This window comes from Monodelphis domestica, chromosome 1, assembly GCF_027887165.1.
Source record: "Monodelphis domestica isolate mMonDom1 chromosome 1, mMonDom1.pri, whole genome shotgun sequence".
Taxonomy (NCBI): domain Eukaryota; kingdom Metazoa; phylum Chordata; class Mammalia; order Didelphimorphia; family Didelphidae; genus Monodelphis; species Monodelphis domestica.
This window is the reverse complement of record NC_077227.1, coordinates 570,615,307-570,640,906: the sequence shown is the minus strand read 5'-3', so window position 1 is coordinate 570,640,906 and position 25,600 is coordinate 570,615,307. Positions and strand designations below refer to the sequence as shown.

Genomic DNA, 25,600 nt, shown 5'->3' with positions numbered 1-25,600 from the left:
AAGCACCAATCCCTGCCCATATGGAGCTTACAATCTAATGTGCTGAATGAGAAGTGTTTATGGGTGTTTGGTCAGTCCAGAGACATGGCTTGTACCACTCTGGAGGCCACAAAATGCATGCACCAGAATTAGATAAGCATGATGAAAATGATGGTGATGTCCACCCTACATGGTTCTAGATAGGGGATGCTAGGTGGCAGTAGATGAAACACCAGGAAATGGGCAAAATCTTAGTACTTACCTGGCAGGATTGTTTTGAGGATTGAATAAGATAATAATTATGAAGTGCTTAGCACAGTTCTTGGCACATGGTAACCACTATATAAATGCTATATAATTATACTTAGTTCTCATTTATTAGTAGGAGGCAGCTAGGTGGTACAATGGATAGAGTGCCTGACTTGAAGTTAGGAAGTCTCATCTTCCCAAGTTCAAATCTGGCCTTAGACACTAGCTGGGTGACTCTGGGCAAGTCACTTGATCTGTTTGCCTTAGTTTCCTCATCTGTGAAATAAATTGGAGAATGAAATGGCAAACCAGCATCTTTGCCACAAAATTTTCAAATTAGAAAAGAGTCACAAAGAGTTGAATATGACCAAACAATGACAACTATCACTACTACCACCACAACAACAATGGATTTTTAATGATCACCTAATGAAACTATGCTGAGACCTCAATACTATTCTACTGATTACCAGGAGAGAGAGCACACAATTATTCATTATTTCATTTTAAAGTCAAAATTCAAAAAAAGATGTCAGATATGTCTTCTCATAAAGTTTTCAGTTTCATTATTTTTTTTAAACCCTTACCTACTGTCTTGGAGTCAATACTGTGTATTGGCTCCAAGGCAGAAGAGTGGTAAGGGCTAGGCAATGGGGGTTAAGTGATTTGCCCAGGGTCACACAGCTAGGGAGTGGCTGAGGCCAGATTTGAACCTAGGACATCCCATCTCTAGGCCTGACTCTCAATCCACTGAGCTACCTAGCTGCCCTTCATTCTTAATTAAAATAAAATTCTAAATCAATATGGAAGCAGATTTATGGACAAAACTAAATGAAGGATTTTTCACAAATGTCTGGCTTGTGGCACATCAGAGCCCACACACAGTTTGTACCAGAATTGAAGGAATAAACAATATGAGATGGTGTCAGATCCATCCACAAGTCACCTATTTGAATGACTTATTCCAGACTTCCTATCCTGAAAGAATGGTTAGAATAAAATCAAATAATTAAGCATAAAGAAAGAATGTTTCCATCACAGTTATTGTGCTCTTCCAGAATGAAAAATTTTCTGGGCTGAAAGTGGATTAATGATTCCAACTGAGAATTCTTCCAATTTATTTTATTCTAACATTCATGCCAAAAAAAGAAAAAAATTAAATTCAACCAATTTGGCTCACTCGGCTCTTTGACTCAAGTTGTCTTGTGTGGCTAATGGAAAGAGGCTGTATTTTCTGCAGAAAAATAATTATGGGGAGTTTTGGAAATCTCCACTAATGCAAAAATACACATTTCAGAAAATCAGTCTGAATGCATTTCAGATCCCTTATTCTACAGATGTTCTTTGCACGAGTACGCGCACACACACGCAGATCCTTGGAAATAACTGAACAGTAATATGATCATGAAAGCCAACAGCAGGACAAAAATCTAATCCAGGACCATATGTGAGTTTCAGCAAGGTAGACTCAGATGGAGGTAAATGCTGACAAGCCAACTGATCCGCCCACCTTAAAAGCCACTTTTTCTAGATCTAATTCAGTATGGTCTTTGAAAGGCTCATGGGATTTTACAGTTGGAAGAAACCTTAGGGATCAACTATCCAACCCCCTTATTTTAGGAGATGGAGAAAGTGAGTAAGCCCTGGATAGACTAAATGATTTGCCCAAGATTTAATAGGTTGTAAATTAAAGAGTCAAGATCACACTCTAGTTTTCTCTAAGTGATTTATTTAATTTATTACTATTTGACTACCTCATGGTGGGATGATCTTTAAATTTGGTTGTCTTCACTAAGAGGACTTCTGTGAAGGTATAGATAAGTTCTGACTAAAGAGTAAGTGAAAATTCACTTTAATCTATCTTATTGATAGGACCAGAGAACATGCTTCATATCCCCGTCCAGCCATCTGCCTAGACCCTAAAGCCTACATAGTATGGGCATCTTGCCTTCTTTCCTTTCCCTTATTCCTATCCTCTAATCTTCTCTTGATCTTGCTCCAGAATACCAGAACAATAATTAAATCAAAATTATTTGGAAGTACAAAGTTCATAACAATCTATTGTCCTATGATTCTACTCATACTCTGTGATTTCCCAGATCAAAAATCTCTTCCCTGGCATGAGATTATTATATGTGTTATATTTTCCATTAGGATGAAATTTTCTTGGGGGTAGTGACTAACTCTTTGTATTCATATTAGTGGCATGTAGATGCTTTGTTGTTTAGTTTGGAATGAGAACTTGAGGGAAGGAAGGAGGGAAGAAGGGAAGAAGGAGATAAAGGAAGAAAGAAGGAAAGAGGGAGGGAGGGAAAAAGGAAAAGGAAGGAAAGGAGGGAAGAAGGAAGGAAGGAGAGAAGTAAGGAGGGAGGGAAGGAGGGAAAGGAAGGAAAGTAGGAAGGAAGGAGGAAAGGAAGGAAGGAAGCATTCTGAGGGCTTTTCTCCTCAAAACTTTGAGGGAGCAGAAGTCTGTGTCTGTGTCTCTGTGAGAGGCAGTTTCACTATTTACAGTTGTGGCAGAAGAACTACTTTAAGGAGGTTGTTATTGATTAATGTTCATCAATTAGCTTAGGTAGATAGATAGCCAATATAATCTTAGTTAGACAAGAGTAAACAAGTTAGGCCTGCTTTGTCAGGCAAGATGATCCTGTTCCAGAAGGCAGTTAGATTTATGGTTTCTTAGAAATTTAACATAGGGTTTGGATTTTTAGACATAGTATAAGGTATTAGAGCTATAATCTCACTTTCTACCCTCCTATTTCCTATCGTAACTTCTCCTCAGAATAAAGAGTTGTTTGTGGTTTATCAAACTGCTCTCCCTACTTTTATCAAGCCCCTACCCCACTTTTATCAAACTCCTACCCTTCACAGAAGAAAGGAAGGAAGGAAGGAAAGAGGGAGGGAGATAAGAAGGGAAGGAAGGAAGGAGGAAAGAAAGGAAGGAGGAAGGAAATGAAGGCAGGAAGGAAAGAGGGTGAGAGGAAGGGAGGAAGGGAGGAAAGAAGGAAAGAAGGAAGGGTTTATTAATCTTACTCTATACTATTTATTATGCTAAGTGCTTTACAGATATTATCTCATTTGATCCTCATAACCCTGAAATGTAGATGCTATTATTACACTCAGCTAGGAGTATCTGAGGATAGATTTAAACCAGGCCTTTCTGACTCCAGGTCCAATGCTCTGTCCCATCTGGTTGTCCATCCCACCTGGTTGCCCAGTAGAGGAAAATCCTGAAATCATCAAATGAACCTTTATCCTTTGAGTTATCCTAGAATCAAAGGGGACTTTTTGGTAAGAGGTCCTGTGGGCTCAGACCAGACGTCCCATGATGCCTTCACAGGGAATGAATAATTCTACACTTGACATAGTTTGGAAAATGACCCTGAAGATTAAATTCAAAACAAAGTTTCAATAACCTTTGCCTGACACTAACTCTTGAAAAGTCAGATCCTATATTCTTTTATGATTGTAAGTTTTCCCAAGGCATGTTCCAAACAAATCTAAGAATGAAAATTCACCAGATCAAGTCCACCATTATGTCTGACAGTACCACATAGGTTAATACTTTTTTAAAAAATTAAATTAATTAATTTATTTTTAACTTCTTTTTAAAAATATTTTCCCATGTTTACATGATTCATTTTCTTTCTTTCCCCTCTTCCTCATTGCTCTATAAAAATGTTATCACTTGATACCTATTTCCATATTATTCATTTTTGCTATCAAGCGATTTTTTTAAGGCCTAAACCTCAGATCACATCCCCATATATACATGTGATAAGTGATGTCATATGTTTTGCTTTTGCATTTCTACTCCCATAATTCTTTCTCCCAATGTGGTCAGCATTCTTTCCCATAAGTCTGGGCTTGTTGCATTGCTACTCCATTACACTGGATTGTTCACATAGGTTAAAACTCAAAAGACCAATACTTAAGAAGTTCTCCTCAGTCTATATCTATAACTTAAGTAAATTACCAAAATGTGCCTGGGATATACTATCATAATCTATAAATCTAGGTTTCCTAAAGGTCCAGGCTTATAGAAAATGAGTTATAGAAAATAAGGCAGAAGTGATTGGGTCCTGTTGAAAGTTCTAACAATCCCTTCCAAACTGATATAGCTTTTCTAAAGTTTAAGTGGTCAAAATATATAATTCTAAAAGAAGATTTAGATACGATTAATGGTCCTATTAAAGACTGATCCACATAACTGAAATGAAAATGCAAATCAAAATAACTTTCAGATTTTACATACAATTAATTTCCTAAAGATGACAAAATTGCTTATAGCCCAATATTTGGAGAGCCTATGGAAAGACATATACTAATAAACTGTTGATGAAACTATAAACTTGTCCAACCATTCTAGGAAGCAATTTGGAATTATGGTAAAAAAAAATGTCACTAAAGCATTCATACCCTTTGACCCAAACATTCCATTGGTAGGTATATACTCTAAGGTGGTCAAAGATAGAAAGAAATTACCTATATGCATTAAAATGCCTACAAAAACTTTTATATTTATAATTTTTTATTTGTAAAGAATGAAAAACAAATTAGATGCTCATATATTCTTAAATAGCTAAATATATTATAATATATGAATGTGATGGAATATCATTACACTGTAAGAAACAATGAATATGAAGACTATAGGGAGCCCTGGAAAGACATGAACTGATGCAAAGCAAAGAAAGTAGAACAAGGAAAACAAAATATCTGATCACTATAATAAGGTAAACAGAATGAATGACAATTGAAAATCTAATCTAATTATAATAACTAAATTTGACTTCAAGGAAGAGATAAATGGATAGTATTTGTGAATGTATGTGGGGAGGGGTGATATAAAAGTAAAATACTCCATGTACTCTTAGAATTGATGGATATATTGATCAGTTTTGTTGACAATTAAAATTTTCTTTTTTATTCCTTTTGATTCCTATTTATTTTTTGTTTCTATGGGTTATCTCACTGGGTAGGGGAGGAGAAGGAGGGACATATTTGGAAATGAAGATGATATTAAAAATGAAAGATGGCAGTAAAAGTTAATTTTTGAGTTGACTAATTCCTGCTTTAACAGAAATGTTAAAGGGCTCTGCTTTTCTTTCCAAATACCCTGCTTTCTCTCTTTTTCTCCTGATTACAATGAGTCAGAATGATGTGGCTAGGAGGCAGATAACTGTTGTCAATAAACACAAGTAGGTTGTCTGTTTCCATGTTTTTCCATCACCTAAAAAAGCAGGATAAGCATAAGCCATTTGGTTGGTATTCCTATATTCCTAGGCCATACTGAATGTTGTGGATGCTCAATTGAGTGTGTTGACATGAGGGAAGATAAATGAGCCATTTGAGACCTCATTGAGTTGGAGTAGGGCCCTTTCTGGCTGGCTTTTCCTCTCCATCTGCATTCCACTTTCTTGGGTACCTCCCTGGGGAAATCTGCTGTGTTCTGCTACAGGGCATCTGCGTCAAGAGATAGGGACACACTGAGCCTGGGAAGAGGGATTATGTGAAGGTATAGTTATTGGTTATGTGAGAAAATTCCCTTCCCAGTTCTCATTGCTGAAGGAGCATGGGGGAAAGGGAGCATCATGTTTCCTCTGTGGTCCCTTGACTATCAGTCAAACATGCATAGATTGTGTTAATTATTATGCAAGCCACTTTTCTGGGTGATGGACATATAAAGAGTGATAGGGCATAGGGCTGCCCCCAAGGGGATTGCAGTATAAGAGGGGGAAAGTCACAGACACAGATAACTATGGGAGAATAAGGCAAACACAAAGTCCAGGCAAAGGGCTCTGGTAAATTTGAGGAAGGAGAGATCACTTTTATCTAAGAGGTTGGAAAGAAGGTCAGGGACAGCTTCATAAAGAAGATGGCATTGGATTAGATCAGGAAGGAAATTGGCTTCAACAAACAGATCATAGGGGCAAGGGATTGAGGAAGAGATACATTCAGACAGGGAGGTAGAAATGTAATGAGTCAGACATTCTAGAGTCAGTTAGTCAAAAAGCACTAATTAAACACCTACTATGTGTCAAGTATTGTGCTAAGAGCAAAAAGGCAACAGGAGATGGGGTAGTTCAAATTGACTAGAATACAGATTATATGAATGGATGTAATTGTAATTGTTTTCCTACTTAAGAGGACCAAAATGACATCAAAATGTCAGGGGCAATACACAGTGTGTCTGACCATGGCAGATCAAACCAATAAAGCTCATAAGATTCCACCACAAGCCGGGCACAAATAGCCCATATGAACATTTGGGATGATATCTCTAAATTTGTGCATCTCAAATTTCCTTTGAGCTACTACAATTCTGCTTTGCCCATAGAGCACATATATGATACCAGAGTTCTTCAGAGAGACCTTGAGAGTGTTTGTATATCATTTCTACTGATCTCTGTTTAAGCAATTGCCTTGTGTAGGTTTTCCATAAATAATCATTTAGGCAAACATATGTTTGCCATTTGAACAACATGGCCAGCCCTGCTCTGTGCAGTAGAATTTGAATGCTTGATAGCTGAGCTTCAATGGAAGCAAAATAAAAAGGCAGGAAAGGTAGGTTGGAACCAGAGAGAGGAGGGCTTTGAATGGCGGTCCAGATGCATTCTCTATTGGCAATGGGAGGCTCTGGCTATTTTATTTTTCTCCCCAATACATGTAAAAATTGTTTCCAACATTTTTCAAATATTGAGTCTTGAATTCTCTTCTCTCTTCCTCTCTACCCCCAACACCTTCTGCTCTGAGATGGTAAACAATCTCATATAGATTTTAAAACATGTATAATCATATAAACTATTTTTTCTTATTAATCTTTTTTTGTGGAAGGAAGCTTGAAAAAATAGGAAAGTGAAAAAAGTTTACTTTGCTTTGGATTCAGACTTTACTAGTTCTTTTTCTCTAAAAGCAGATGGAATTTCTTTTAAAATCACAAGTCCTTTGAGATAGTTTTGGATCATTGTATTGCTAAAAATAGCAATTGTTATTCACAGTTGTTCACTGTTTTCCTGTCACTGTGTACAGTGTTCTTCTGGTTCTGCTTATTTCACTCTACTTCAACTGATGTAAGTCTTTCCAGGTTTTTCTGAGCTCCTTTTGTTTGTCATTTCTTACAGCATAATAGTATTCCAGTAAAATCATATGCTATATTCCTAGCTGTGTGACCCTGGGCAAGTCACTTAACCCCCTTTGCCTAGCCCTTACTACTCTTCTGCCTTGGAACCAATACATAGTATTGATTCTGAGTAAGGGTTCAAAATAAAATAGAATCATATACTATAACTTAGCCATTCCCCAATAGATGAGGATCCTCTCACTTTCCAATTCTTTGTACCAACAAAAGGATCTGCTTTAAATATTTTTTGTACATGTAGGTCCTTCCCCTTTTGGTTTTTTATCTCTTTGGGATGCAAATCTAGTAATAGCATTGCTGGGTCAAAGGATATATATTGTTTGATAGCCCTTTGGGCACGTGTCCAAATTTCTCTCCCAAATGACTGAATTAGGTCACAACTTCCCCAACACTCCATTACTATCAATTTTTCCCCATCCCTTCCAAGTTTTGTCATTTCCATTTTCTGTTACAATAGCCAATGTGATCAATATGAGGTGGTACCTCAGAGTTGTTTTAATTTGTATTTCTCTAATTAATAGTGATTTAGGGCATTTTTGAAGGACTAAAGAGAGTTTAAATTACTTTATTTAGAACTGCCTGTTCCTTTGACCGTTTATCAATTGGGGAATGACTTGTATTATTATATATTTGATTCATTTCTCTATGTACTTGAGAAATAAGATCTTGATTAGAGAAACTCATAAAATTTTATGTCATTATGATTGCTGTATATTGCTGTCCATGCTATTTCTCCTTGCTTAATATCTGACCTCCACCTCTCCCAATTTGTCCTCTTTTCTATCATCTCCATCCCCCTTCTCTTTTCCCTTTTCCCTTCTTATTTTCCTGTAGGGTAAGAGAGATTTCTATACCCTATTGAGTGTGTTTGTTCTTCCCTCATTGAATAAATTCCAATGAGAGTAAGGTTCCCATGTTCCCCTCCTCACCTGTCCCATATTCCTTTCCACTCTAAGAGCTCTTTCATGCCTCTTTTATGTTAGATAATTCACCCCATTCTATTTTCCCTCCTCCCATTGTATTTCTTCTTTCTCGTGCCTTAATTTTTTTTATAACATCCTATCACATTCAACTCATACCCTTTCCCTCTGTCTATGTAAACTCTTAACAACCCTAATTATGATAAGGTTGTTTGGATATTGATAATCACTTCCCCTGTAGGGATGTACACAGTTTAACCTTATTGAATGCCTTGATTTCTCTTTCCTGTTTACCTTTCTCTTTGCTTCTCTTGAGCTCTATTCGCTCTGGTCTTTTCATCAGGAATATTTAAAAGCCTTCAGTTGTACTGAATGCCCATTTTTTTCCCCAGAAGGATTATAGTCAGTTTTGTTGGATAAGGGATTCTTGGCTGAAGTTCTAACTTCTTTGCCCTGTAGAACATCATTAGACTGTAGCTTCTTGAGAGCAGAGATTGACTCTAACCTTTCTTAGTATCCCCAGCAATTAGCAATAGGTATAGTTTCCTGGGGGCAGCTGGGTGGCTCAGTGGATTGAGAGCCAGACCTATAAACAGGGGAGGCCTGGGTTCAAATCTGGCCTCAGACACTTCCCAGCTATGTGACCCTGGACAAGTCACTTAACCCCCCATTGTCTAATCCTTACCACTCTTCTGCTTTGGAACCAATATACCATATTGATTCTAAGGAGGAAGTTAAGGGTTTAGGGAAAAAAGCAGTTGGTTTGTAATAAATGTCTATTAGTATCACTTGATACCTCTATTCATTTACCCAGTTTCATACCTAAAATCTTGTTGTTATAGTTTACTTTTGCCTCTCCCCTCTCACCAAGCCAGTTAGCGGGTATTGCAATTGTTTGCAAATGTGTTTCATTTTTCTCTTTACTCATTACTATCCTGTCCTGTGAAATAAAAACAGCATAACTTCCCCCCAAAATCAACAAGGAAACTGAGGCACACACAATTAAGTGACTTGTCCAAGCTTATACAGATAGTAAGTATACAAGGACAGATTTGACTTCAGATCTTCCCTACTCTATATCCAATGCACTATGTTGCTGCCCTACTCTTTAAGCCTTAAAGAGGCTGCAGTGTCTGATTCAGATCCTTACATAGTATCTTACACAGAGTCAGAATGATCTTTTGCTTAATATATTGATTTGAAATGCATAGGTCTTGTAGTTTCATTATTCTGCTTAAAATAGTTCAGTGGCAGATTATTGGCTACTAAACGTCAAATTCCTTAACCTGGCATTCAAGGCTTTCCACAATCTGGTCACACCCTACCTTTTCAATTTTATCTTATATTAGTTTGTATACTCTATGTAGGAGCTAAATTGGATCCCTTGCCATCTCTTGTTTTTGTTTATATTTCCCTGCTCCCTATGTCTGGAAAGCCCTTTTCCTTTTCATTATATTGCTATTTCACTCCCATTTTTTCCCTTTGTGGTTTACCCTAGAATGTAAAGAATTAATTCTAAAACAAAACAAAACAAAACAAACCTACCTCCTGTCCTCAGGATGCTTATACATCCCCACAGCTGATAATAGTTCACATTTCTATAGTTCTTTAGAATTTATAAAGATCGTTCCTCATTACTTAGAAGCTAAGGCAGGGGGGAATATCTAGGAGGGAAGAGGATAGGGGGAATAAGGAAACCAACAAATATGTACAAAAATACCTATTTTTTCCAGATTCTGTGCTTTGTACATTATAAATACAATTGCATTTGGGACTCCCAGCAACCCCAGGAAAGAGGTGCTATAATTATTTCCACTTTAAATTTGAAGAAACTGAGGCAGGTAGCAATTAAGTGATTTACCCAGCATCATAGCTAGTAAGTGTCTGAAGTTAGACTTGAACTCAAGTCTTCCTGATTCCAGGTCTGATACCTACTGTATCACCTATTTCTTTACTTTTCTTTTCCCTTCATCACCTTATGAAATGGGCAGCACAAGAATTACTGCCATTTTGTGAAAAGAGAATCAAGGCTCACAGGGAAAAGCTAATTTTCTACTTCACAAAACTAATTAGTGGAAAAAGCTGGGATTTGAACCCATCTTCAGCTAAGTATCCTGGACACAAGATAAAATACTTAAAAATGATATTGCCTGACTTTATGGAGCTCACATTCTGCTAGTGGTATCAGTCTTGGCAGGCTGAACTGTCAATTATCTACTGTGCCAACATTATTACTGAACATGATCATAAAACTTGGCCCCACTCCCTTTTTTAGGATGGGGAGGTTTGCTTTCAGTTCTCTCCTGGTTTTTCTTTTCAAGTCCCTGTTTTCTAGGGATGGCAGCTAGAAGTTTGAAAGTCAAAGTAAGCTGCAGTCTTGAACTTTTTACAGCCTCTTGTCTCAAGAGGAAACTTTGATATTAATTTCTTTATTCCTATAATGTACTCTATACTCATTTGATTTGATTTCCATTTTCCTAGTTTGAACTGAGAAAATTCCAAATCCTTTTATAAAATTGCAAAACTTTGTGTGACCTTCATTCCCAATATGCAGTATTGGAAGTGATTCCAAAGACCATCTGTTTTTTAATACATTGTCAAACGCAGATTGAGAAGAACTTAAAGTAATACTATTTGTAGCAAAATCCATCTTAAAAGTGGCCACAGTTGGCATTGGGAGAAATGGGAGGAAGGGAAAGTTAAAAGCCACGTGGCTGTCTTTCCTTTCATGAAGCTTAGATATAGCAAGGGAGTGAGCTGGATAGATATATCTCAATTCTCCAGGAAAGCTTAGGGGGAAATCTCTAAATCTCTCATCTTAAGATCAGCCCCATTCCTGCATTTCAGATGGCTGCTGGCCAGCTTTGGAATTCTATTATTCATTTTTCAGGGTTTTTCCCATGTCATTTAGGAACAATGATACCTGAGAGCCTTCATTCAACTCAATTCATAATAGCAGAGTTTAGTTTATTAGCTCTAGCTGGGGATTGTTAAATTTATGGTTGGACTGAATATTTAATTGGTCTCCAGGGATTTATTTTCTAAATCCCAAAATGAATTACCAAAGTAAAATTGAATTTATGGTAGTTTATTTTAACAATAGAGGGAAGATATTAAGGAAGAGAGAAGAGGAGAGAGGGAAAGAGAGAGAAAGAGAAAGAGAGAGAGAAAAAGAGACAGAGAGAGAGAGAGAAAAAGAGACAGAGAGAGAGAGACAGAGAGAGAGAAAAAGAGACAGAGAGAGAGAGAGACAGAGAGAGATTGAGAGAGAGAGAGAGAGAGAGAGAGAGAGAGAGAGAGAGAGAGAGAGAGTTTCCTCTGAGCCAGGTAGAAATTCCAAGGTCCAAGTAAGGGGAAAGGAGTCTCAAGACCATGGGCCTTTCCCAGCGGCTCATGCCTCCAGAAGGGGCAAGGAAGGAAGTCAGGCTTTACATTCACCACGTTGTCAGTTCAATTAGCAGATTCTTTTATCAGCCTCAATTCCAAGTGACTCCCTTCAAGTCTGTCTTCACTCCAAGTCTGAGTGTCTTTCCTCTGTGTGTCTCTGTTTCCACTTTTAAAGACCTTTTTTTCTTGTGTCACTTCCTCTAAATTTTTACATCTACCAATCACAGCTGACACTCCACTCCAGGTCTGCCCACTCTTTCACACTTGGGTTACAGACCTCCCACTCAATATATGAAATGGGTGTTCACACCTTTTTGTGGTTAAAATCCAAAATGGGTAGATCTCCATACTCAACTTTAAGTACTGTGCTTTACACTTTGGGGATTAAAATCTAAAAATAGACAGGGGATTATAACTTAATCTTCACAATCAAGGAAGAGCTAAGTACCTTCATTGTTACAATCAGGGGAGAGCCAAATCCAATCTTCACAATCCCCCCTCATGATCATTGGGAGACTAGTCTCCCCATTGATCATTTAACATAATCATCTTGTAGCCCTAAAACCTTCTAACTACAGATATATACAATATTTTGCTTTCTCAAAGGAAATTACAATAGTTAGAGATAAGAGGGAAATAGAAAAGAGAGAAAGAAAAACCAATGTTTTGTGCATTGACAAAAAGTCAAATTAGGGGGCAGTCCCCTTTGGCATAAAAGTGTGCATTTACAATAAATGTTCAATCCCCTTTTGTTCAATTAATTGCACCCAAAAGTTCATTCTGGATCTTCTTGATGCAGTGTAGGTTTCTGCAAACATCTTTCTTCGAAGAGTTAATTTTCTGGGTTCAAGGAGTTAGCAAACTTCTTTTCCTGAAATTCTTCTCAAACAAAATTTTAAATCTTGGATTTTTAAAAAATAAAAATATAATTCAATCCCCCCTGAAGAGGGTGTTCACCAACACCTGGATCAACTCAAAGTGGTTGAGTTATGGGTGTATGAGTCAATTATCAAAAGAAAAAAAAAAACAAAAACATAAAAGAAAATAGAGGGAAAAATTAAGCTTTTGAGAGAAATAAAAAGTCAAAACCAGTATCAAAATATCAAAAACTATGTATATAAAATTTCTGAATTAAAAAAGAATAAATTCATAACAGGCCCTTGTTATTATGGTCCAATTAAAGTAAATTTCTATCCTACAAATATGCAGGGGGAAAATGCAATTTGTTAATTTATCTCCCCTCTCTCACCAAATTAATTGTCTAGTCAACAATGTGATGATAAGGAGAATTTCTTATTTAGCTAGGCTAGTCATCACATAACTTTAGCTAGGCAGCTAAATGGTGCAATGGATGGAACACAAGTCCTGAAGCCAGGAAGACCTGAGTTCAGATCTAGCTTTAAATGCTAGCTGTGTAAGCTAGGGCGAATCATTTAACCTCAGTTTCCTCAACTTTTTGTTAGGGACCATGGAGTGTGAGTGGTAAGATACAGCCTCTGTTCTCAAAGAGCTTAGAGTCTGGTCAATTATCTTTTAGCTTAAGGTGGGAATGTATTCTCAAGAAGGGTACTGTTACCTGTATGATGAGGAAGAGTAAGTATATGATCTTATACTGGAACAGACTGGTTTCTTTGATTAGCTAGTTTGATATGATAGATTTTTTAAGATGAAATTGTTGAATGGAGTTTGATATATTGGGATAACAAATCAGCATACTATGCATTGAGAATGGTGGAAAATAAACCATTTGGGAATGATGCCCATTTTGCTTTGCATTGGATCATGTAAGTATTTTCAGATTTTTCTGAAAGCATCTTGCTAGTCAGTTCTTGTAGCACAATAGTATGCCATCACTAACATATACTATAATTTGGTCAACCATTTCCCAATTGATGGACAACCACTCAATTTCCAATTCTTTGCTTCTATAAAAAGAGCAGCAATAAATATTTTTGTGCAAATAGGTCCTTTTCCCTTTTTAAAAAAATCTCTTTGCAATACAGACCTAGTAATAGTATTGATGGCTTTGAAATTGTACACAATTTTAGGTGCTTTGAGTGTAATTCCAAATTGCTCTCAGTAATGGTTGGATCAGATTGCAATTCTACCAACAGCATCTCAGTATCCTAATTTTCCTGTGTCCCCTCCGATGTTTATAATTTTCCTTATCTGTCATATTAACCAATCTAATAGAGGTGAGGTGGGCACCTCAGAGTTGTTTTAATGTGCATTTTTCTAATTAAAGTGATTGGGAGGTCTGGGAGCTAAGTCACTCAGGGGTTAGAGAAGTACCTGGAGATGGAGGACCTGGGTTTAAATCTGGACTCTGAAACTTCTGAGTTATGTGACCCTGGGCAAGATATTTAACCCCCATTGCCTAGCCCTTACCACCCTTCTCCCTTAGAACTGATACATAATATTGATTCTAAAATTTCTGTTTTCAGATTTTTTTAAGTAACTAAGAGGATTTTTTCATATAACTATAAATGGCTTTGATTTCTTCTTCTGAAAACTACCTGTTCATATCCTTTGACCATTTATCAAGTGGGGAATGACTGAGTCTTCCTGACTCCAAGCCTGGTAGTCTATATATTGTCCCCCTCACCCCCCCAGGAGCTCTTCATAAAGGCAATACACAGGGAGGTCTGATCCTCCTTAACAGAAGAACTTGGGGATTTGCTGGTGCTTCTGAAAGCAGTTTTATCCTATAGGGTTCTGCAAATTTTGGGGATTGAACTTCTTGCAGATGGCAGCAGCTTTGAGAGGTGCCTACTGAAGTTTCCCTGTGTTCAGATCCAGAAAAATGTGTGGCCCCAGCTTCCTTGCTCTTGGTCAGCCAAAATTGGAAAAAATTGTGCCCACTATTGAAGGTGACAAGCTTTGTGTAGAATGTCAGGCAGATCCTGCAGGTAGTCTCCTGCTAGAAACTTTGGACTAGTGTGACAGCATCCATTTTCCTTTTCTTGAGTATTTTCTTCAGTCTCAATTGCCCGATTTCTAAATCTCTCTCTTAAGACACCTTAGGTCTCTCTTCTTTTCTTAGAAAGTAGAAACAGTCCAGAGAGCCAGGAGAGATGCCTGGAGATTGAACACAGGACAATTTGGATGGAGCATGGGCAGAAGGTAGTGGGACAGAATAACTTGGGAATATAGGTTAATGCACAAGATATGCCACTACAGCTGGAACCCTAAGCAATGGAGGTCATCAAAATAATTTTGCTTTTTTCACAGTTTTGTCAAGTGCCACTAGAATTCACTGTTGTCTTTATTAGGAAATTTTTCTTAGTTTCACAATATAGTCTCCAATTAAGATCAAACTTTTCTCCAACTTCACTGGGAATTTTTTATCCCTGCTTTGATAGGCGATATGGGACATTAAATTAGAGCACCAGTAACCCTCTGCCACTGATTTCATTCTGTGTTATAGGATCTGAAGTGTTGCAAATTTCAAGGAATTAATGCTTAAGTACATTTTTACTGTGCTTGTAATTTTTTCCTAAATGATAAATAGATTTTTTAGACACACTTTTTCTAAATGGTAAATGCTGGAGAGGTTGTGAGAAAATTGGAACACTAATACACTGTTGGTGGAGGTGTGAACTGAGACAACCATTCTAGAGAGCAATTTGGAACAATGCCCAAATGGCTATGAAACTGTGCAGACCCTTGGACTCAGAAATACAAGCACTAGTCTACATATTTTAAAAAAACTAGAAAAAAATCACAGAAACCAGAATTTATTGTGCAATTAAGCTGGCCTGATTTTCTCAGCAGTCATAATAATCTCCATAATTCATCATTATATTTTAACATTTAGACATTTAAAAACATTATTACATGCATATAAAAAGTTATCATGTGATTTCTTACTTAAGATATATGAGTACAATTTTTCTCAATATCCTAGAAAAGCACAATTTTAAATCAATGTCTTCTTTCTAAAGAATGGATCTTAGAGAATAAAAAACTATGCAATGGAATAAATTAATGAAGCCTAACTTATTGAGTGCCTTTTACACATCAAATATTATGCCAAGATACAAATGCAAAAATGAAGATATGAACCTGTCCTCAAAGAGATTAGATTCTAATAATGGAGATGGCACATGGAGAAGAATGAAAGGATATTTCAGGGCTATGATGTTATGGAGTCATAAAACACTAACATACAAATTTCAGGAGCAATGAGAGTTTATTTGATTCACAAAACTGGAAAGGGTAGAAGGGTGTAGGGAGACAGTAGTCATGGCAAATGGTGAGGGAATGCCTGGAGAATGGATTGGATTGTGTCTAGAAATAGGTCTAGGTGTAGTGAGCAATTGAAACAATCACCAATCAGAGTAGTGGGGGCCTCAGAATGTGAGTTCCTGGTGTAAAAGGGTTAAGTCCTCTGGGGCTTGTTTTCCTGTCTGACAAGCATGGTAGCTGATTAGGAGATGCACAGATGCCTGCAAAGTGAAGAAGAATCAGAAGAAACAGTTCAAATATCCTCAGCTCTGATAGTAACAAGCTGTGTGAACCTGAGAAAGTCAATTTAATTTTCTGGAGAATGGACATACTACTACTTGCCCAATTTCTGCAGTATCTAATTTTGAAGAGAGAACTTTGCACATTTTTTGCACATTTTTACATTTGAAAAATCCTCAGAAAACACCAAGTTTCTCCTATAAATGTATAGAGCACTCCATTTGTTTTTATTAAAAAAATAACCTCTTGGAATAAGTGTTAATTAATTTTAATAGTTTTAAATAATTTTCATTCCATATCAAGAGATTTAGAATAAGTTCCTTAGAACATATCTGGGGGACTCCCTGTGGTAGATTTAGGGGACAGTAGTTGCTAGTATTTATGGGTTGCAATTGAACGGAGTACCCATATCAGTAAGACCATAAATCTATAGTAACATTGGAATTAATGAAGAATTATGACAAGGAATATGATATTATCTGAGAAGACAACATAATAATACATAGTACAGTACAATATGACATAGCATAATATAAACAATTACAATAGAAAGGAAAATGACAAAAATGATATTTTGAAAGGTTGTCATCACCAATTTTTTGGTTGTTTTCTAGATCCGGAAGTGTCTTACACCACTGGAATGAAATCTACTATTTTGTGGAACATCTGGCCCATAAATTCATAAGGTGAGGAAGATATTTCGGCTTGCTTCATCTTATGATTATAAATGAGTTGTTAGCTTTTTACATTATGTTCTCTGTAGAAATCAGACGGGGTAATGAAGCCAGATGCTTTTATTTCCCTTTCCCTTTTGGATTTCAATTGAAGTAAGATCCATTAGTTTTTAAAAAAACTGATTTGTTTTTGGATTTTATAGCTGGGGAATTTTGTCAGCTCAAAAAGCACTTCCTTCAAGACTGACATTTCTGAGATTTTCAAGGGAATGCCTCAGTTAATATTTAATTCCTCTAGGCAAGATAATGGGCTACTTTAGAAAAAGGTGCTACATTAAATTTGAAGGGACTAAGAGGTGAACTATTAACTATTGCACATCACTGCACCCAAGGTTAGTCATGGGCATTTTAATAAAGATGGTTCGTGAAAAGAGAGCCATATTTGATATCAGAAATTTGGTATGAGGCAAACTTAAATTACTTGAGAAGCAATTATTTAGGATGCAGTCTCCTGCATTTCAAACTTTAGAGGCCACTGATATTCCACCTTTATCCTTTGAACTGAAATAGAGGTTCCCTTGCATACCCAGTGATTTAGATTGAATTCAGTCAGTACTTTCTTAACAGTGGAATACAAGTTGGAGTATAAGGAGTCAGGGCAAATTCTGCTAATCAAGCATTAGGAGTTTTGTTTTCTTTTCTGAATTGAGCAAAAAAGAAAGAAGCCTACCCCTGATTAGGGACATGGATGTTAGGGTGAAGAGGATTCAGAAAGTAGTGAAGCTCTAAAGATACTGAAAAATGATAAAAGATTCTGATGGTCCGAAAAATATTTCTTGAGTTATATAATAGGAGTGGTTAAACCATAGGCTATTATTTAAGTTTTTTTTTTTTTAACTGACGGGAAATTTAGATATTGCCTAAATTGTGCTCCTCTAAAATTCCTTGGGTCTCTAAACTAAGGATTAGAAGGATTAAGTAATTGGCCCAAGAATATATAGACAGTTAGTAGAAAAGTTAGAGTTCAATGCTGTGTCTTCTGACTTGAACCCTAGAGTTCTTTCCACTCTATGATGTTGCCTCTCAAGGAAATTGAATTGAGCCTTAGTGTTGCATCTCATATTCTTACAGAAATGGAGTTGAAGCATTTGATGATATAAAAAGGTAAAGAAAGAGATCACATCTAGAAGGCATAGTTTAAAACCTGATCAGAATGAGGTTTTGAGATCAAAGATTTAAGAGGCTATGTCAGTAAAGTGGAGGGATGAGGAAGAGGATGGACAGCATATAGATTAAGTAACAGCAGGATAAAGAATGATCTGACCTATACATGTTAGCCTTAAGACATTGCCCCTTTAAGATGGCAGCATGAAAAAAACCTATGTTGAAAATTGTTATTATATGTAATTGGGAAAAGAAAAACTCTGAATAAAGAAAAAATAAAATTTTAAAAAGATAACAGCATGCTAGTCACCTTACTTCCTCACTCCACTATGTAACCACCTCAGTAATCCTGGACACTTACACATCATCTATTCCAGTTTCCTTCTTGATGCAGGAATCTTCTAAAATATCCCTACTAAGTAGTCATCCATTGTCATAGAAAAATATTTTTTCTCTTTTTGAAGTGAATGCTTCTGGGTTAAGTTTTCATATAGTAACATGTATCCCAAAACCAAGATGAGCCTCGATGTTTTGTTTTCTCTGTGGTCAATAATTTTTAGCACTTTTATCTGCCATTGGTCAAACATTAGTGGTAATCTGGGTTAACAACTTTATAATGAATTTTGCCTGTTATGAGCAGTCTCAGCATAAAGATTTAGACAAAGAATAAGAAGCCTTGAATGCTTGCTATCTTTTCTAATATATTTTTCTTCCCTTTCCAGCCCTCAATTGAGGATGTCATTTATAGTGTTCTCAACTAGAGGGTCGATTCTAATGAGGCTAACTGAAGACAGGTGAGAACTTTGCCCATTTTCAAAGCCCATCTCTTCCAGGGCAAGCTTTGAGGTTTGATGCATGAGAATTTACAAACTGATTGCTACCTTTTGATTTGAACTAAGGTGGTGAGGTCTCTGTTTTAATTTGATCTCCAGATTTTTATTTTATATGTATTAGTTTGTTCCTACTAATTCTCCTAAAGATCAATACACCTACCACTGCTTCCAAAAGGCTTCCTTTGATGAACCTTCTCAACAGATTCAGCCCTCCTCAACCCCTCAAGCAGCCCTCATCATCATTCTAATCACCTACACAACATTTTGCATTTTAGTTATCGGTCTCTTATTCCCTTACTAGACTTGAAGCTCCATGAGGGCAAAGTCAGTTTCCTATCCAAACTTTGAATATCTCCCAGCATCAAATCAAACACAGTGTTCTACACAGGATAGGTACTTAACCAATATTTAAATCAATCAACTTTTGCAAGTCTACTTATTTTCATTTAGTTGGAGTCCTTACTAAGAAGTGATCCTTCCCAAATTGGATTTATAATTTGGTCTACTAGTTAAAAAAAGATGGCAGCAAATAAAATGTTTTTAAATGGCTGCATTTTGCTTTATGGAGTCAAGTCTTGCTTCTGTAACTAGCAAATGATAAATGAAGGAATTTCCCTAGATTATGACATGTTGTTGGATGAGCTAACCACTATTTTAGTTCATCAGCATATATTGGTTACAGGCAAGTGAAACTGGATAAAAATCTGAGTTTAGAATTAACAGAAAAGGAAAAGAGGAGGTTGGATCACTTCTATATATGTGCAGCAGTCTCAGTGATCCCAAATAGTTCTCTGCTGGAAAAAAACCAAACTTTAAAAAATCCAATATAGCTTCCTAGTAATGCTTTGTGTCTGTGAACCACTGAAGACCACAAACCTTGAAAGATCAAATGTTTACACAACTCACAGGGCAATATCAAATTACCAATGAAAGCATGAACAATATTTGTATGGGACATTCCATTTTAATATATTTTAGACAAACTTCCCCTAAAGCCTTACTCTGATACCTCATCATTGCATGGAGATGACCCCCAGTTCGATGTCTGTGTGAGTGGAATAAATGTTTTTACAAGTCCTTCCAAGGTATAAAAACTTTTAAGTATAACTTTAGCAATTATCCCAGAACCAATTTAATCAAATACAGAGAGGCTCATCACCAGGTTTTTCAGAGGTGATGACATTTTCATCATGGTACCTAATAAAATCACCAATTAAGGCATATAGGGGTGACAATCTGCCTCTGTAGAAGGAATATAAATATACCAATGTTGCTGAAAACATGTATCCTTGAAGTATCAGAGTATCTCCTATTAGAAAATCTCTGAAACCTTTTCAGCTATACGTTTCTATACGTGTATCCAAAAAGCCAATTTCAAAAATATGAGATGGGGAGGGAAAACATAGTTAAGTAATAATTCATCTGAAAAATACCTGGTAGACCAATAGCTTTATGGCAATCAACAGTGTGACTTGGCACCCAAAGACATAGTTAATGCAATCTTTATTGTTGTTCAGTCATTTCAGTCATATCTTAACTCTTCATGACCCCATTTGTAGTCTTCTTGGCAAAGGTACTGAAAAGGTTTGCCATTCCCTTCTTCAGTTCATTTGGAAGCTGAGGAAACTGAGGCAAACAAGGTTTAGTTTAAGGTGCCACAGGAGGATTAGTAGAAGGATCAAGAAAGGCTTTTCTAGGAGGAAAAAAGATGTAGAGACACATGACAACCATACTGAATTATATGAAAGGTTATCACAGGGACAGAGGACTAAATTTCTGCTTGACCCCAGAAGTTAACACTAGAAGCCATGGGAAGGATTTGTAGAAGGAAGCATTTCACCCAAAGGTTAAGATATTTTTTTTCTAATAATTAGAGTTACTCCAAAAAACAGTGAACTATTTTAGTATGTAGTGAGTTCTCCATTCCTGGACATTTTATTGCAATGACTAGATAACTACTTATCAAAGATGTTTTGGGAGGGATTTCTGTCCAGATCAGGGCTGCTTTAGATGAATTCTGAGGTTCCTTCCAAGACTGAGGTTTGGGGGTTCTTTATTTTTTTACCTTTATTTTATTTTAGTAAATTTCCACATAAGTTTTCCAAAGTTATAGGAGTCATTATGTCACCCTTCCTTCTTCCCTCTTCCCTTCCCAGAGTCGACAAGCAATTCAATCTGGGTTATACATGTATTATCACACAAAATATATTTCCATAGTATTCATTTTTTGTAAGTGAATAATCATATCAAGCCAAAACTTGAGGATTCTTTAATCTTCACAATAACAATCATGTATAGAGGAGAATAGGTATTACTTCTGTTTGATAAGTGATAACTAAGGTATGATCATATGGAGTCTCATGCCTCCTTATTAGAGTTAAAGCCTCTTGTTTCCCAGTTTAGCATTTTCTCCACTATACCCTTTTTTCACACCACACTGCTAAGAATCTGGGCCTTCTAATTACTAGTTGAGGGGTTTTTTTTCCTCTTGTACTTAACTAACTTCTATTGAATAGAGAATAATAAAAAGAAAATATATACTGTAAGGTTCCATTAAATCAATGTCTCTCCAAGTCTTTGAGTAAGACATTTCCAGCTATATACAACACTATAGATCTCATCTGATTTTTATTTCTTTGTGGATGCCTATTCTGTGGGAATCCTGGGGGCTGAATGCTGAAGAGTATTCCCTCATCTCCTGTACCCTTGTCCAACCCTCAACCAAGTTTTTCATGTTCATCCCACTCTTATCCACACACAGCAGGAGTTTGGCAAAGCAACAAAACCCATTAATCATCAACAAATACTTTAAAATGTTAGATGCAGAACTAAGAAAGCATTATATACCGTAATGGAAATATTGTTTGAAGAACAACTTGTATATGTCTACCTCTACAGAAAGAACTGAGAAATAGAAATAAGACATAGTTTTACATATATATATATATATATATATATATATGTATAGTTGTTGTTGTTGTTCAAATGCTGTCTTCTCTAAATGGGGAGAGAGGAAGGAGGGAAGCAGTTTCCTGTTTATTTTAGTGTAACAAACAAAAATACATCTAATTTTAAAAAAATATTAGATGCATTGGATCCCTGAGAGGATAGGAATGATAAATTCCACTCAAAATATAGAATTCCATTCAGATATAGAGATTTCTGACCCATTTGGGTTTGCCACACTAGTGGAATTATTATTGTCTTTAGAAGCCATGGATTTACCATGCCTTTGTTTCATTATTCTCAGGTTCTTGTACCAAGAAATTCAGTTACTAGTGGAAACAGTGTTGATTCTGGACTGGATAATAGCCCAATGACATCATTTGCCAAAGTCCACACAGGTTTCAGAATCAAACAACTGACTATCCTGGCTAATGAAATGTAGGCCAATTTGTAAACATCTCTGCTATTCAGTGAAAAATTCCAAAATGTTACTAGCTCATTAATAACATTTATACATGAACTCTCCTACTAGAAAGTATTTCTTAGAGGGTCTTGCTATCATAAATGGGTGGACTTTTAATAATAACTCACATTTATATGATAATTATAATAGTTCACATTCATAATGCTATAATCTTTTCTTTAAAAAGTTCATGTCTTCTATCTTGGTATCAATTCTAAGACAAAAGAGTGGTAATGGGTAGGTAATGGGGATTAAGTGACTTGGCCAGGGTCATGCAGCTAGAAAATATCTGAGGTTAGATTTGAAACCAGGTCCTCTCAGCTCCAGACCTTGGACTCTATCAACTGGGCTCCCTAGCTGCCCCATGCTTTAATCTTTTCCAAGTAATTCCCTCACTATAATCCTATGAAGTAATCAGTACAAATATTATTACAACTTCATAGTTGGAATTGAAGATGAAAGAAGTAAACAAATTTGACCAAAGTCACAAAGAGAACAGGGAACATTCCTGATCTTAAACTCAGGTCCTCTAAAGGAGCCTAAATCATGTAATATTTCTGCTCTGTCATATCTTTAAGCTTTTCTTAGATGCAAAGATGTAATTGTTTCTCCCATTGGAAAGAAGAAAGGGAACAGGAATTTTTAAGCAGCTCTAGGTTCTAGGCACTGCGCTAAGATAATAAGATATATATTATCTTATTTGATATTCATGATAACTGTGAGATGTATTATCCCCGTTTTGCATTTGAGAAACCTGAGGTCAACAGAGGTTAAATGACTTGCCCAGGGTCATACAGCTTAAGATTTGGAGACCTAGTTTGAATTTAGGATCTTCCTGACTACAAGCCCAGTGGTCTATACATTATGTTGCCATCTAGTTGCGTCAAATCAATTAGTGTAATGCCATGGTGGTGAACCTATGGCATATGTGCCAGAGGGGGCAATCAGAGCCCTTTCTGTGGGCACACACACCATCACCCCAGCACAGAGTTAACCAGAGTTTGTTACTAGAAAGCCAGAGGGACACACGGCAGGGCTGCTCCCTTCCCTCTCTCCCCATTATGCCTGAGGACATTTCTCACATCCCCCATCCCTCTAAAAGATTTGCCATCACTGGTGTAATGCTTTTTTTTCAGTGTTTTAACATTGGTTATTTCTTTTGGTCCATACAAGTTGTAATCTAGGTAATGTTGATATTATCTTCATTTTGAATATGTTGAAACAGTTTCAAAGCTGTTATGATGAAATAAATACCTAAAAGCTGATAAATCTTAATTCTACCTTTTCTCCTGTCTCTTTTACATTTGAGGGATTAATAGGCAAGAGATTATGTTAAAAATGAGTAAATCCAAAGGAAGGCTGAAGCAATAATCTGCCCCCTAGGATTATTAAAAGTTTAGTTGCTATTAAGTAAACAGAGTCATTAAATTACTTACCAGGGAATTGGCATTTCCACTGAAAGAAATATTTATCAAATCATTTCTTTTTAAATTGTTCTTCCTGTAGTATTTCTTCGTAATTTTCTATGTCGAAATCAATTGTGGCTCAAAGAACCAGGGGATAGCTAGGTAGCACAATGGATAGAGTGCCAGGCCTGAAGTTAGGGAGACTCATCTTTCCAAGTTCAAATTTGGCCTCATGGGCAAGTTACCTAACCCTGTTTGCCTCAGTTTCCTTATCTTTAAAATGAACTAGAAAAGGAAATGGCAAATATCTCCAATATCTTTGCCAACAAAACTCCAAATGGGATCAACTGAACATGACTGAACTGACTGAACAATCACAAAAGAATCATAGAGGTAGAAGACTTAGAGGCCATCTTTTTGTCTCTTCAAGTTCCTGGCACAGTGCTCTGTAAATAGAAGGCATTTCAATCAATGGCTGCTGAAGTTGATCTAGTCCAGACCTCAGTTTACAAATGGGGAAATAGAGGCCAGAGCCAGTAAAGAACTTGCCCACAGTCATATACTTAGAGAATGGCTGAGTTAGATTAGAACCCTGATCTATTGCTTTTCAGTTCAGTGTATATAAGGTCTAAGGACTTAGAGTTGAAAAAAATCATTGAGATTACTCAAATGAGGACCTTAAGGTTCCCACACTTTAGAAACTTGTGGCCCATAGAGGTTAAAAGACTTATCTCAGGGCACAAAATTAGTAAATAGCAGAGCTGGTATCCAAACCCAGGTCCTTTCCTTCTAAAGCCTAGTGATCTCTCCACTGTCTGGGCTTGTTGCACTGGTCCAAACACATACAACACATGTTACACAGCTATCACATTGAAAAAATGCTATGTTTTTTCCTATTCATACTGTGAGCAAATGCATCCCTCTTCTATACCCATCTCCGTTTTTTCTCTCATATCCAACCACCCTATTTTCCCCATCTAAGTGAATATTCTCTTATTCCATCCACAAATTCAAGTATAAAGAGGATCTTTCAAAATGCTTACTAGCAGTTAAGAGCAACAATAAGAATTATGAGCTACAACAGTGTATATATACTAAGTTACAAAGTCTGGGACTCTTATCCCACAGCCATCCCCTCTTTCTTTCTCCTACAACACAGTTCTAAAATCTAAAATCTAAGATCTAAAAATCACCAGTATGGAATTACTCAGTCAGCAAGCTTTATTAACCATCTACTATATAACAAACATTGCACTAAGTGCTAGAAATACTCCAACCCCCCCTCCCCCATAAAAAGGGCAAAAATGTGAATGTGGTTAAAAATAAGTATAGAATTAGTAGGTAGAGTTAATCCAATGATGGTGAACTTTTTAGAGATCACATGTCCAAACTGTACCCTAAAGCCACCTGTGAGTCCCTTATTACCCTAGAAAGGGAGGAAGTGCTCACATTGGGCTGCTGGGCAGAGGAGTGGGGCATGGGAAAAATGTCCTTGGACACAGTAGAGAGAAAGAGGAGAGCAGCCTCCTTCGGCACACAGAGGCACACATTCCATGGGTTTGCTAACATGGAATTCTAATCCCTTCCCACTTTGTAATTTTGTTTTCTTTTTGTGGAATGTGACCATACTTGGTCTTTCTCATCCATAAGAGTTTTAGCCTTCTTCCAAGAAGGCCTCCTGATGATTGTATATCCTTCTATTGATTTCTGAGAAATCAGAGTTTACAATGGAGAAAATGCTGGATTTGGTGTTAGGACAACTGTTAAAACTCTGCCTCAGACACTTACTATCTGTGTGACCATAGATAAGTATCTTAACCTCTGTCTGCCTCAGTTTACTCCTTTGTAAAGTGTGAATAATAAGAGTACCTAACCCTCAGGGTTGTTGTGAGTGAAGTACCTTAAACATTTTTTTTAAATTTGATTATGACCTATGATACCATGTATAGCTAGGTGGTACAGTGGTTAGAA

The 25,600-nt window shown here is 36.7% G+C and overlaps 1 protein-coding gene across 1 annotated transcript in view; it reads left to right on the top strand.

Annotated features, from left to right (window-relative positions):
• ANTXR1 (ANTXR cell adhesion molecule 1) overlaps positions 1 to 25,600 on the top strand; it is a 334,340-nt gene that overhangs the window by 21,998 nt on the left and 286,742 nt on the right. The window contains exons 2-3 of the mRNA XM_001381658.4: positions 16,758 to 16,829; positions 18,704 to 18,775. Coding sequence (XP_001381695.2) covers positions 16,758 to 16,829; positions 18,704 to 18,775 — 144 coding nt within the window. The remainder of the gene's footprint in view (positions 1 to 16,757; positions 16,830 to 18,703; positions 18,776 to 25,600) is intronic.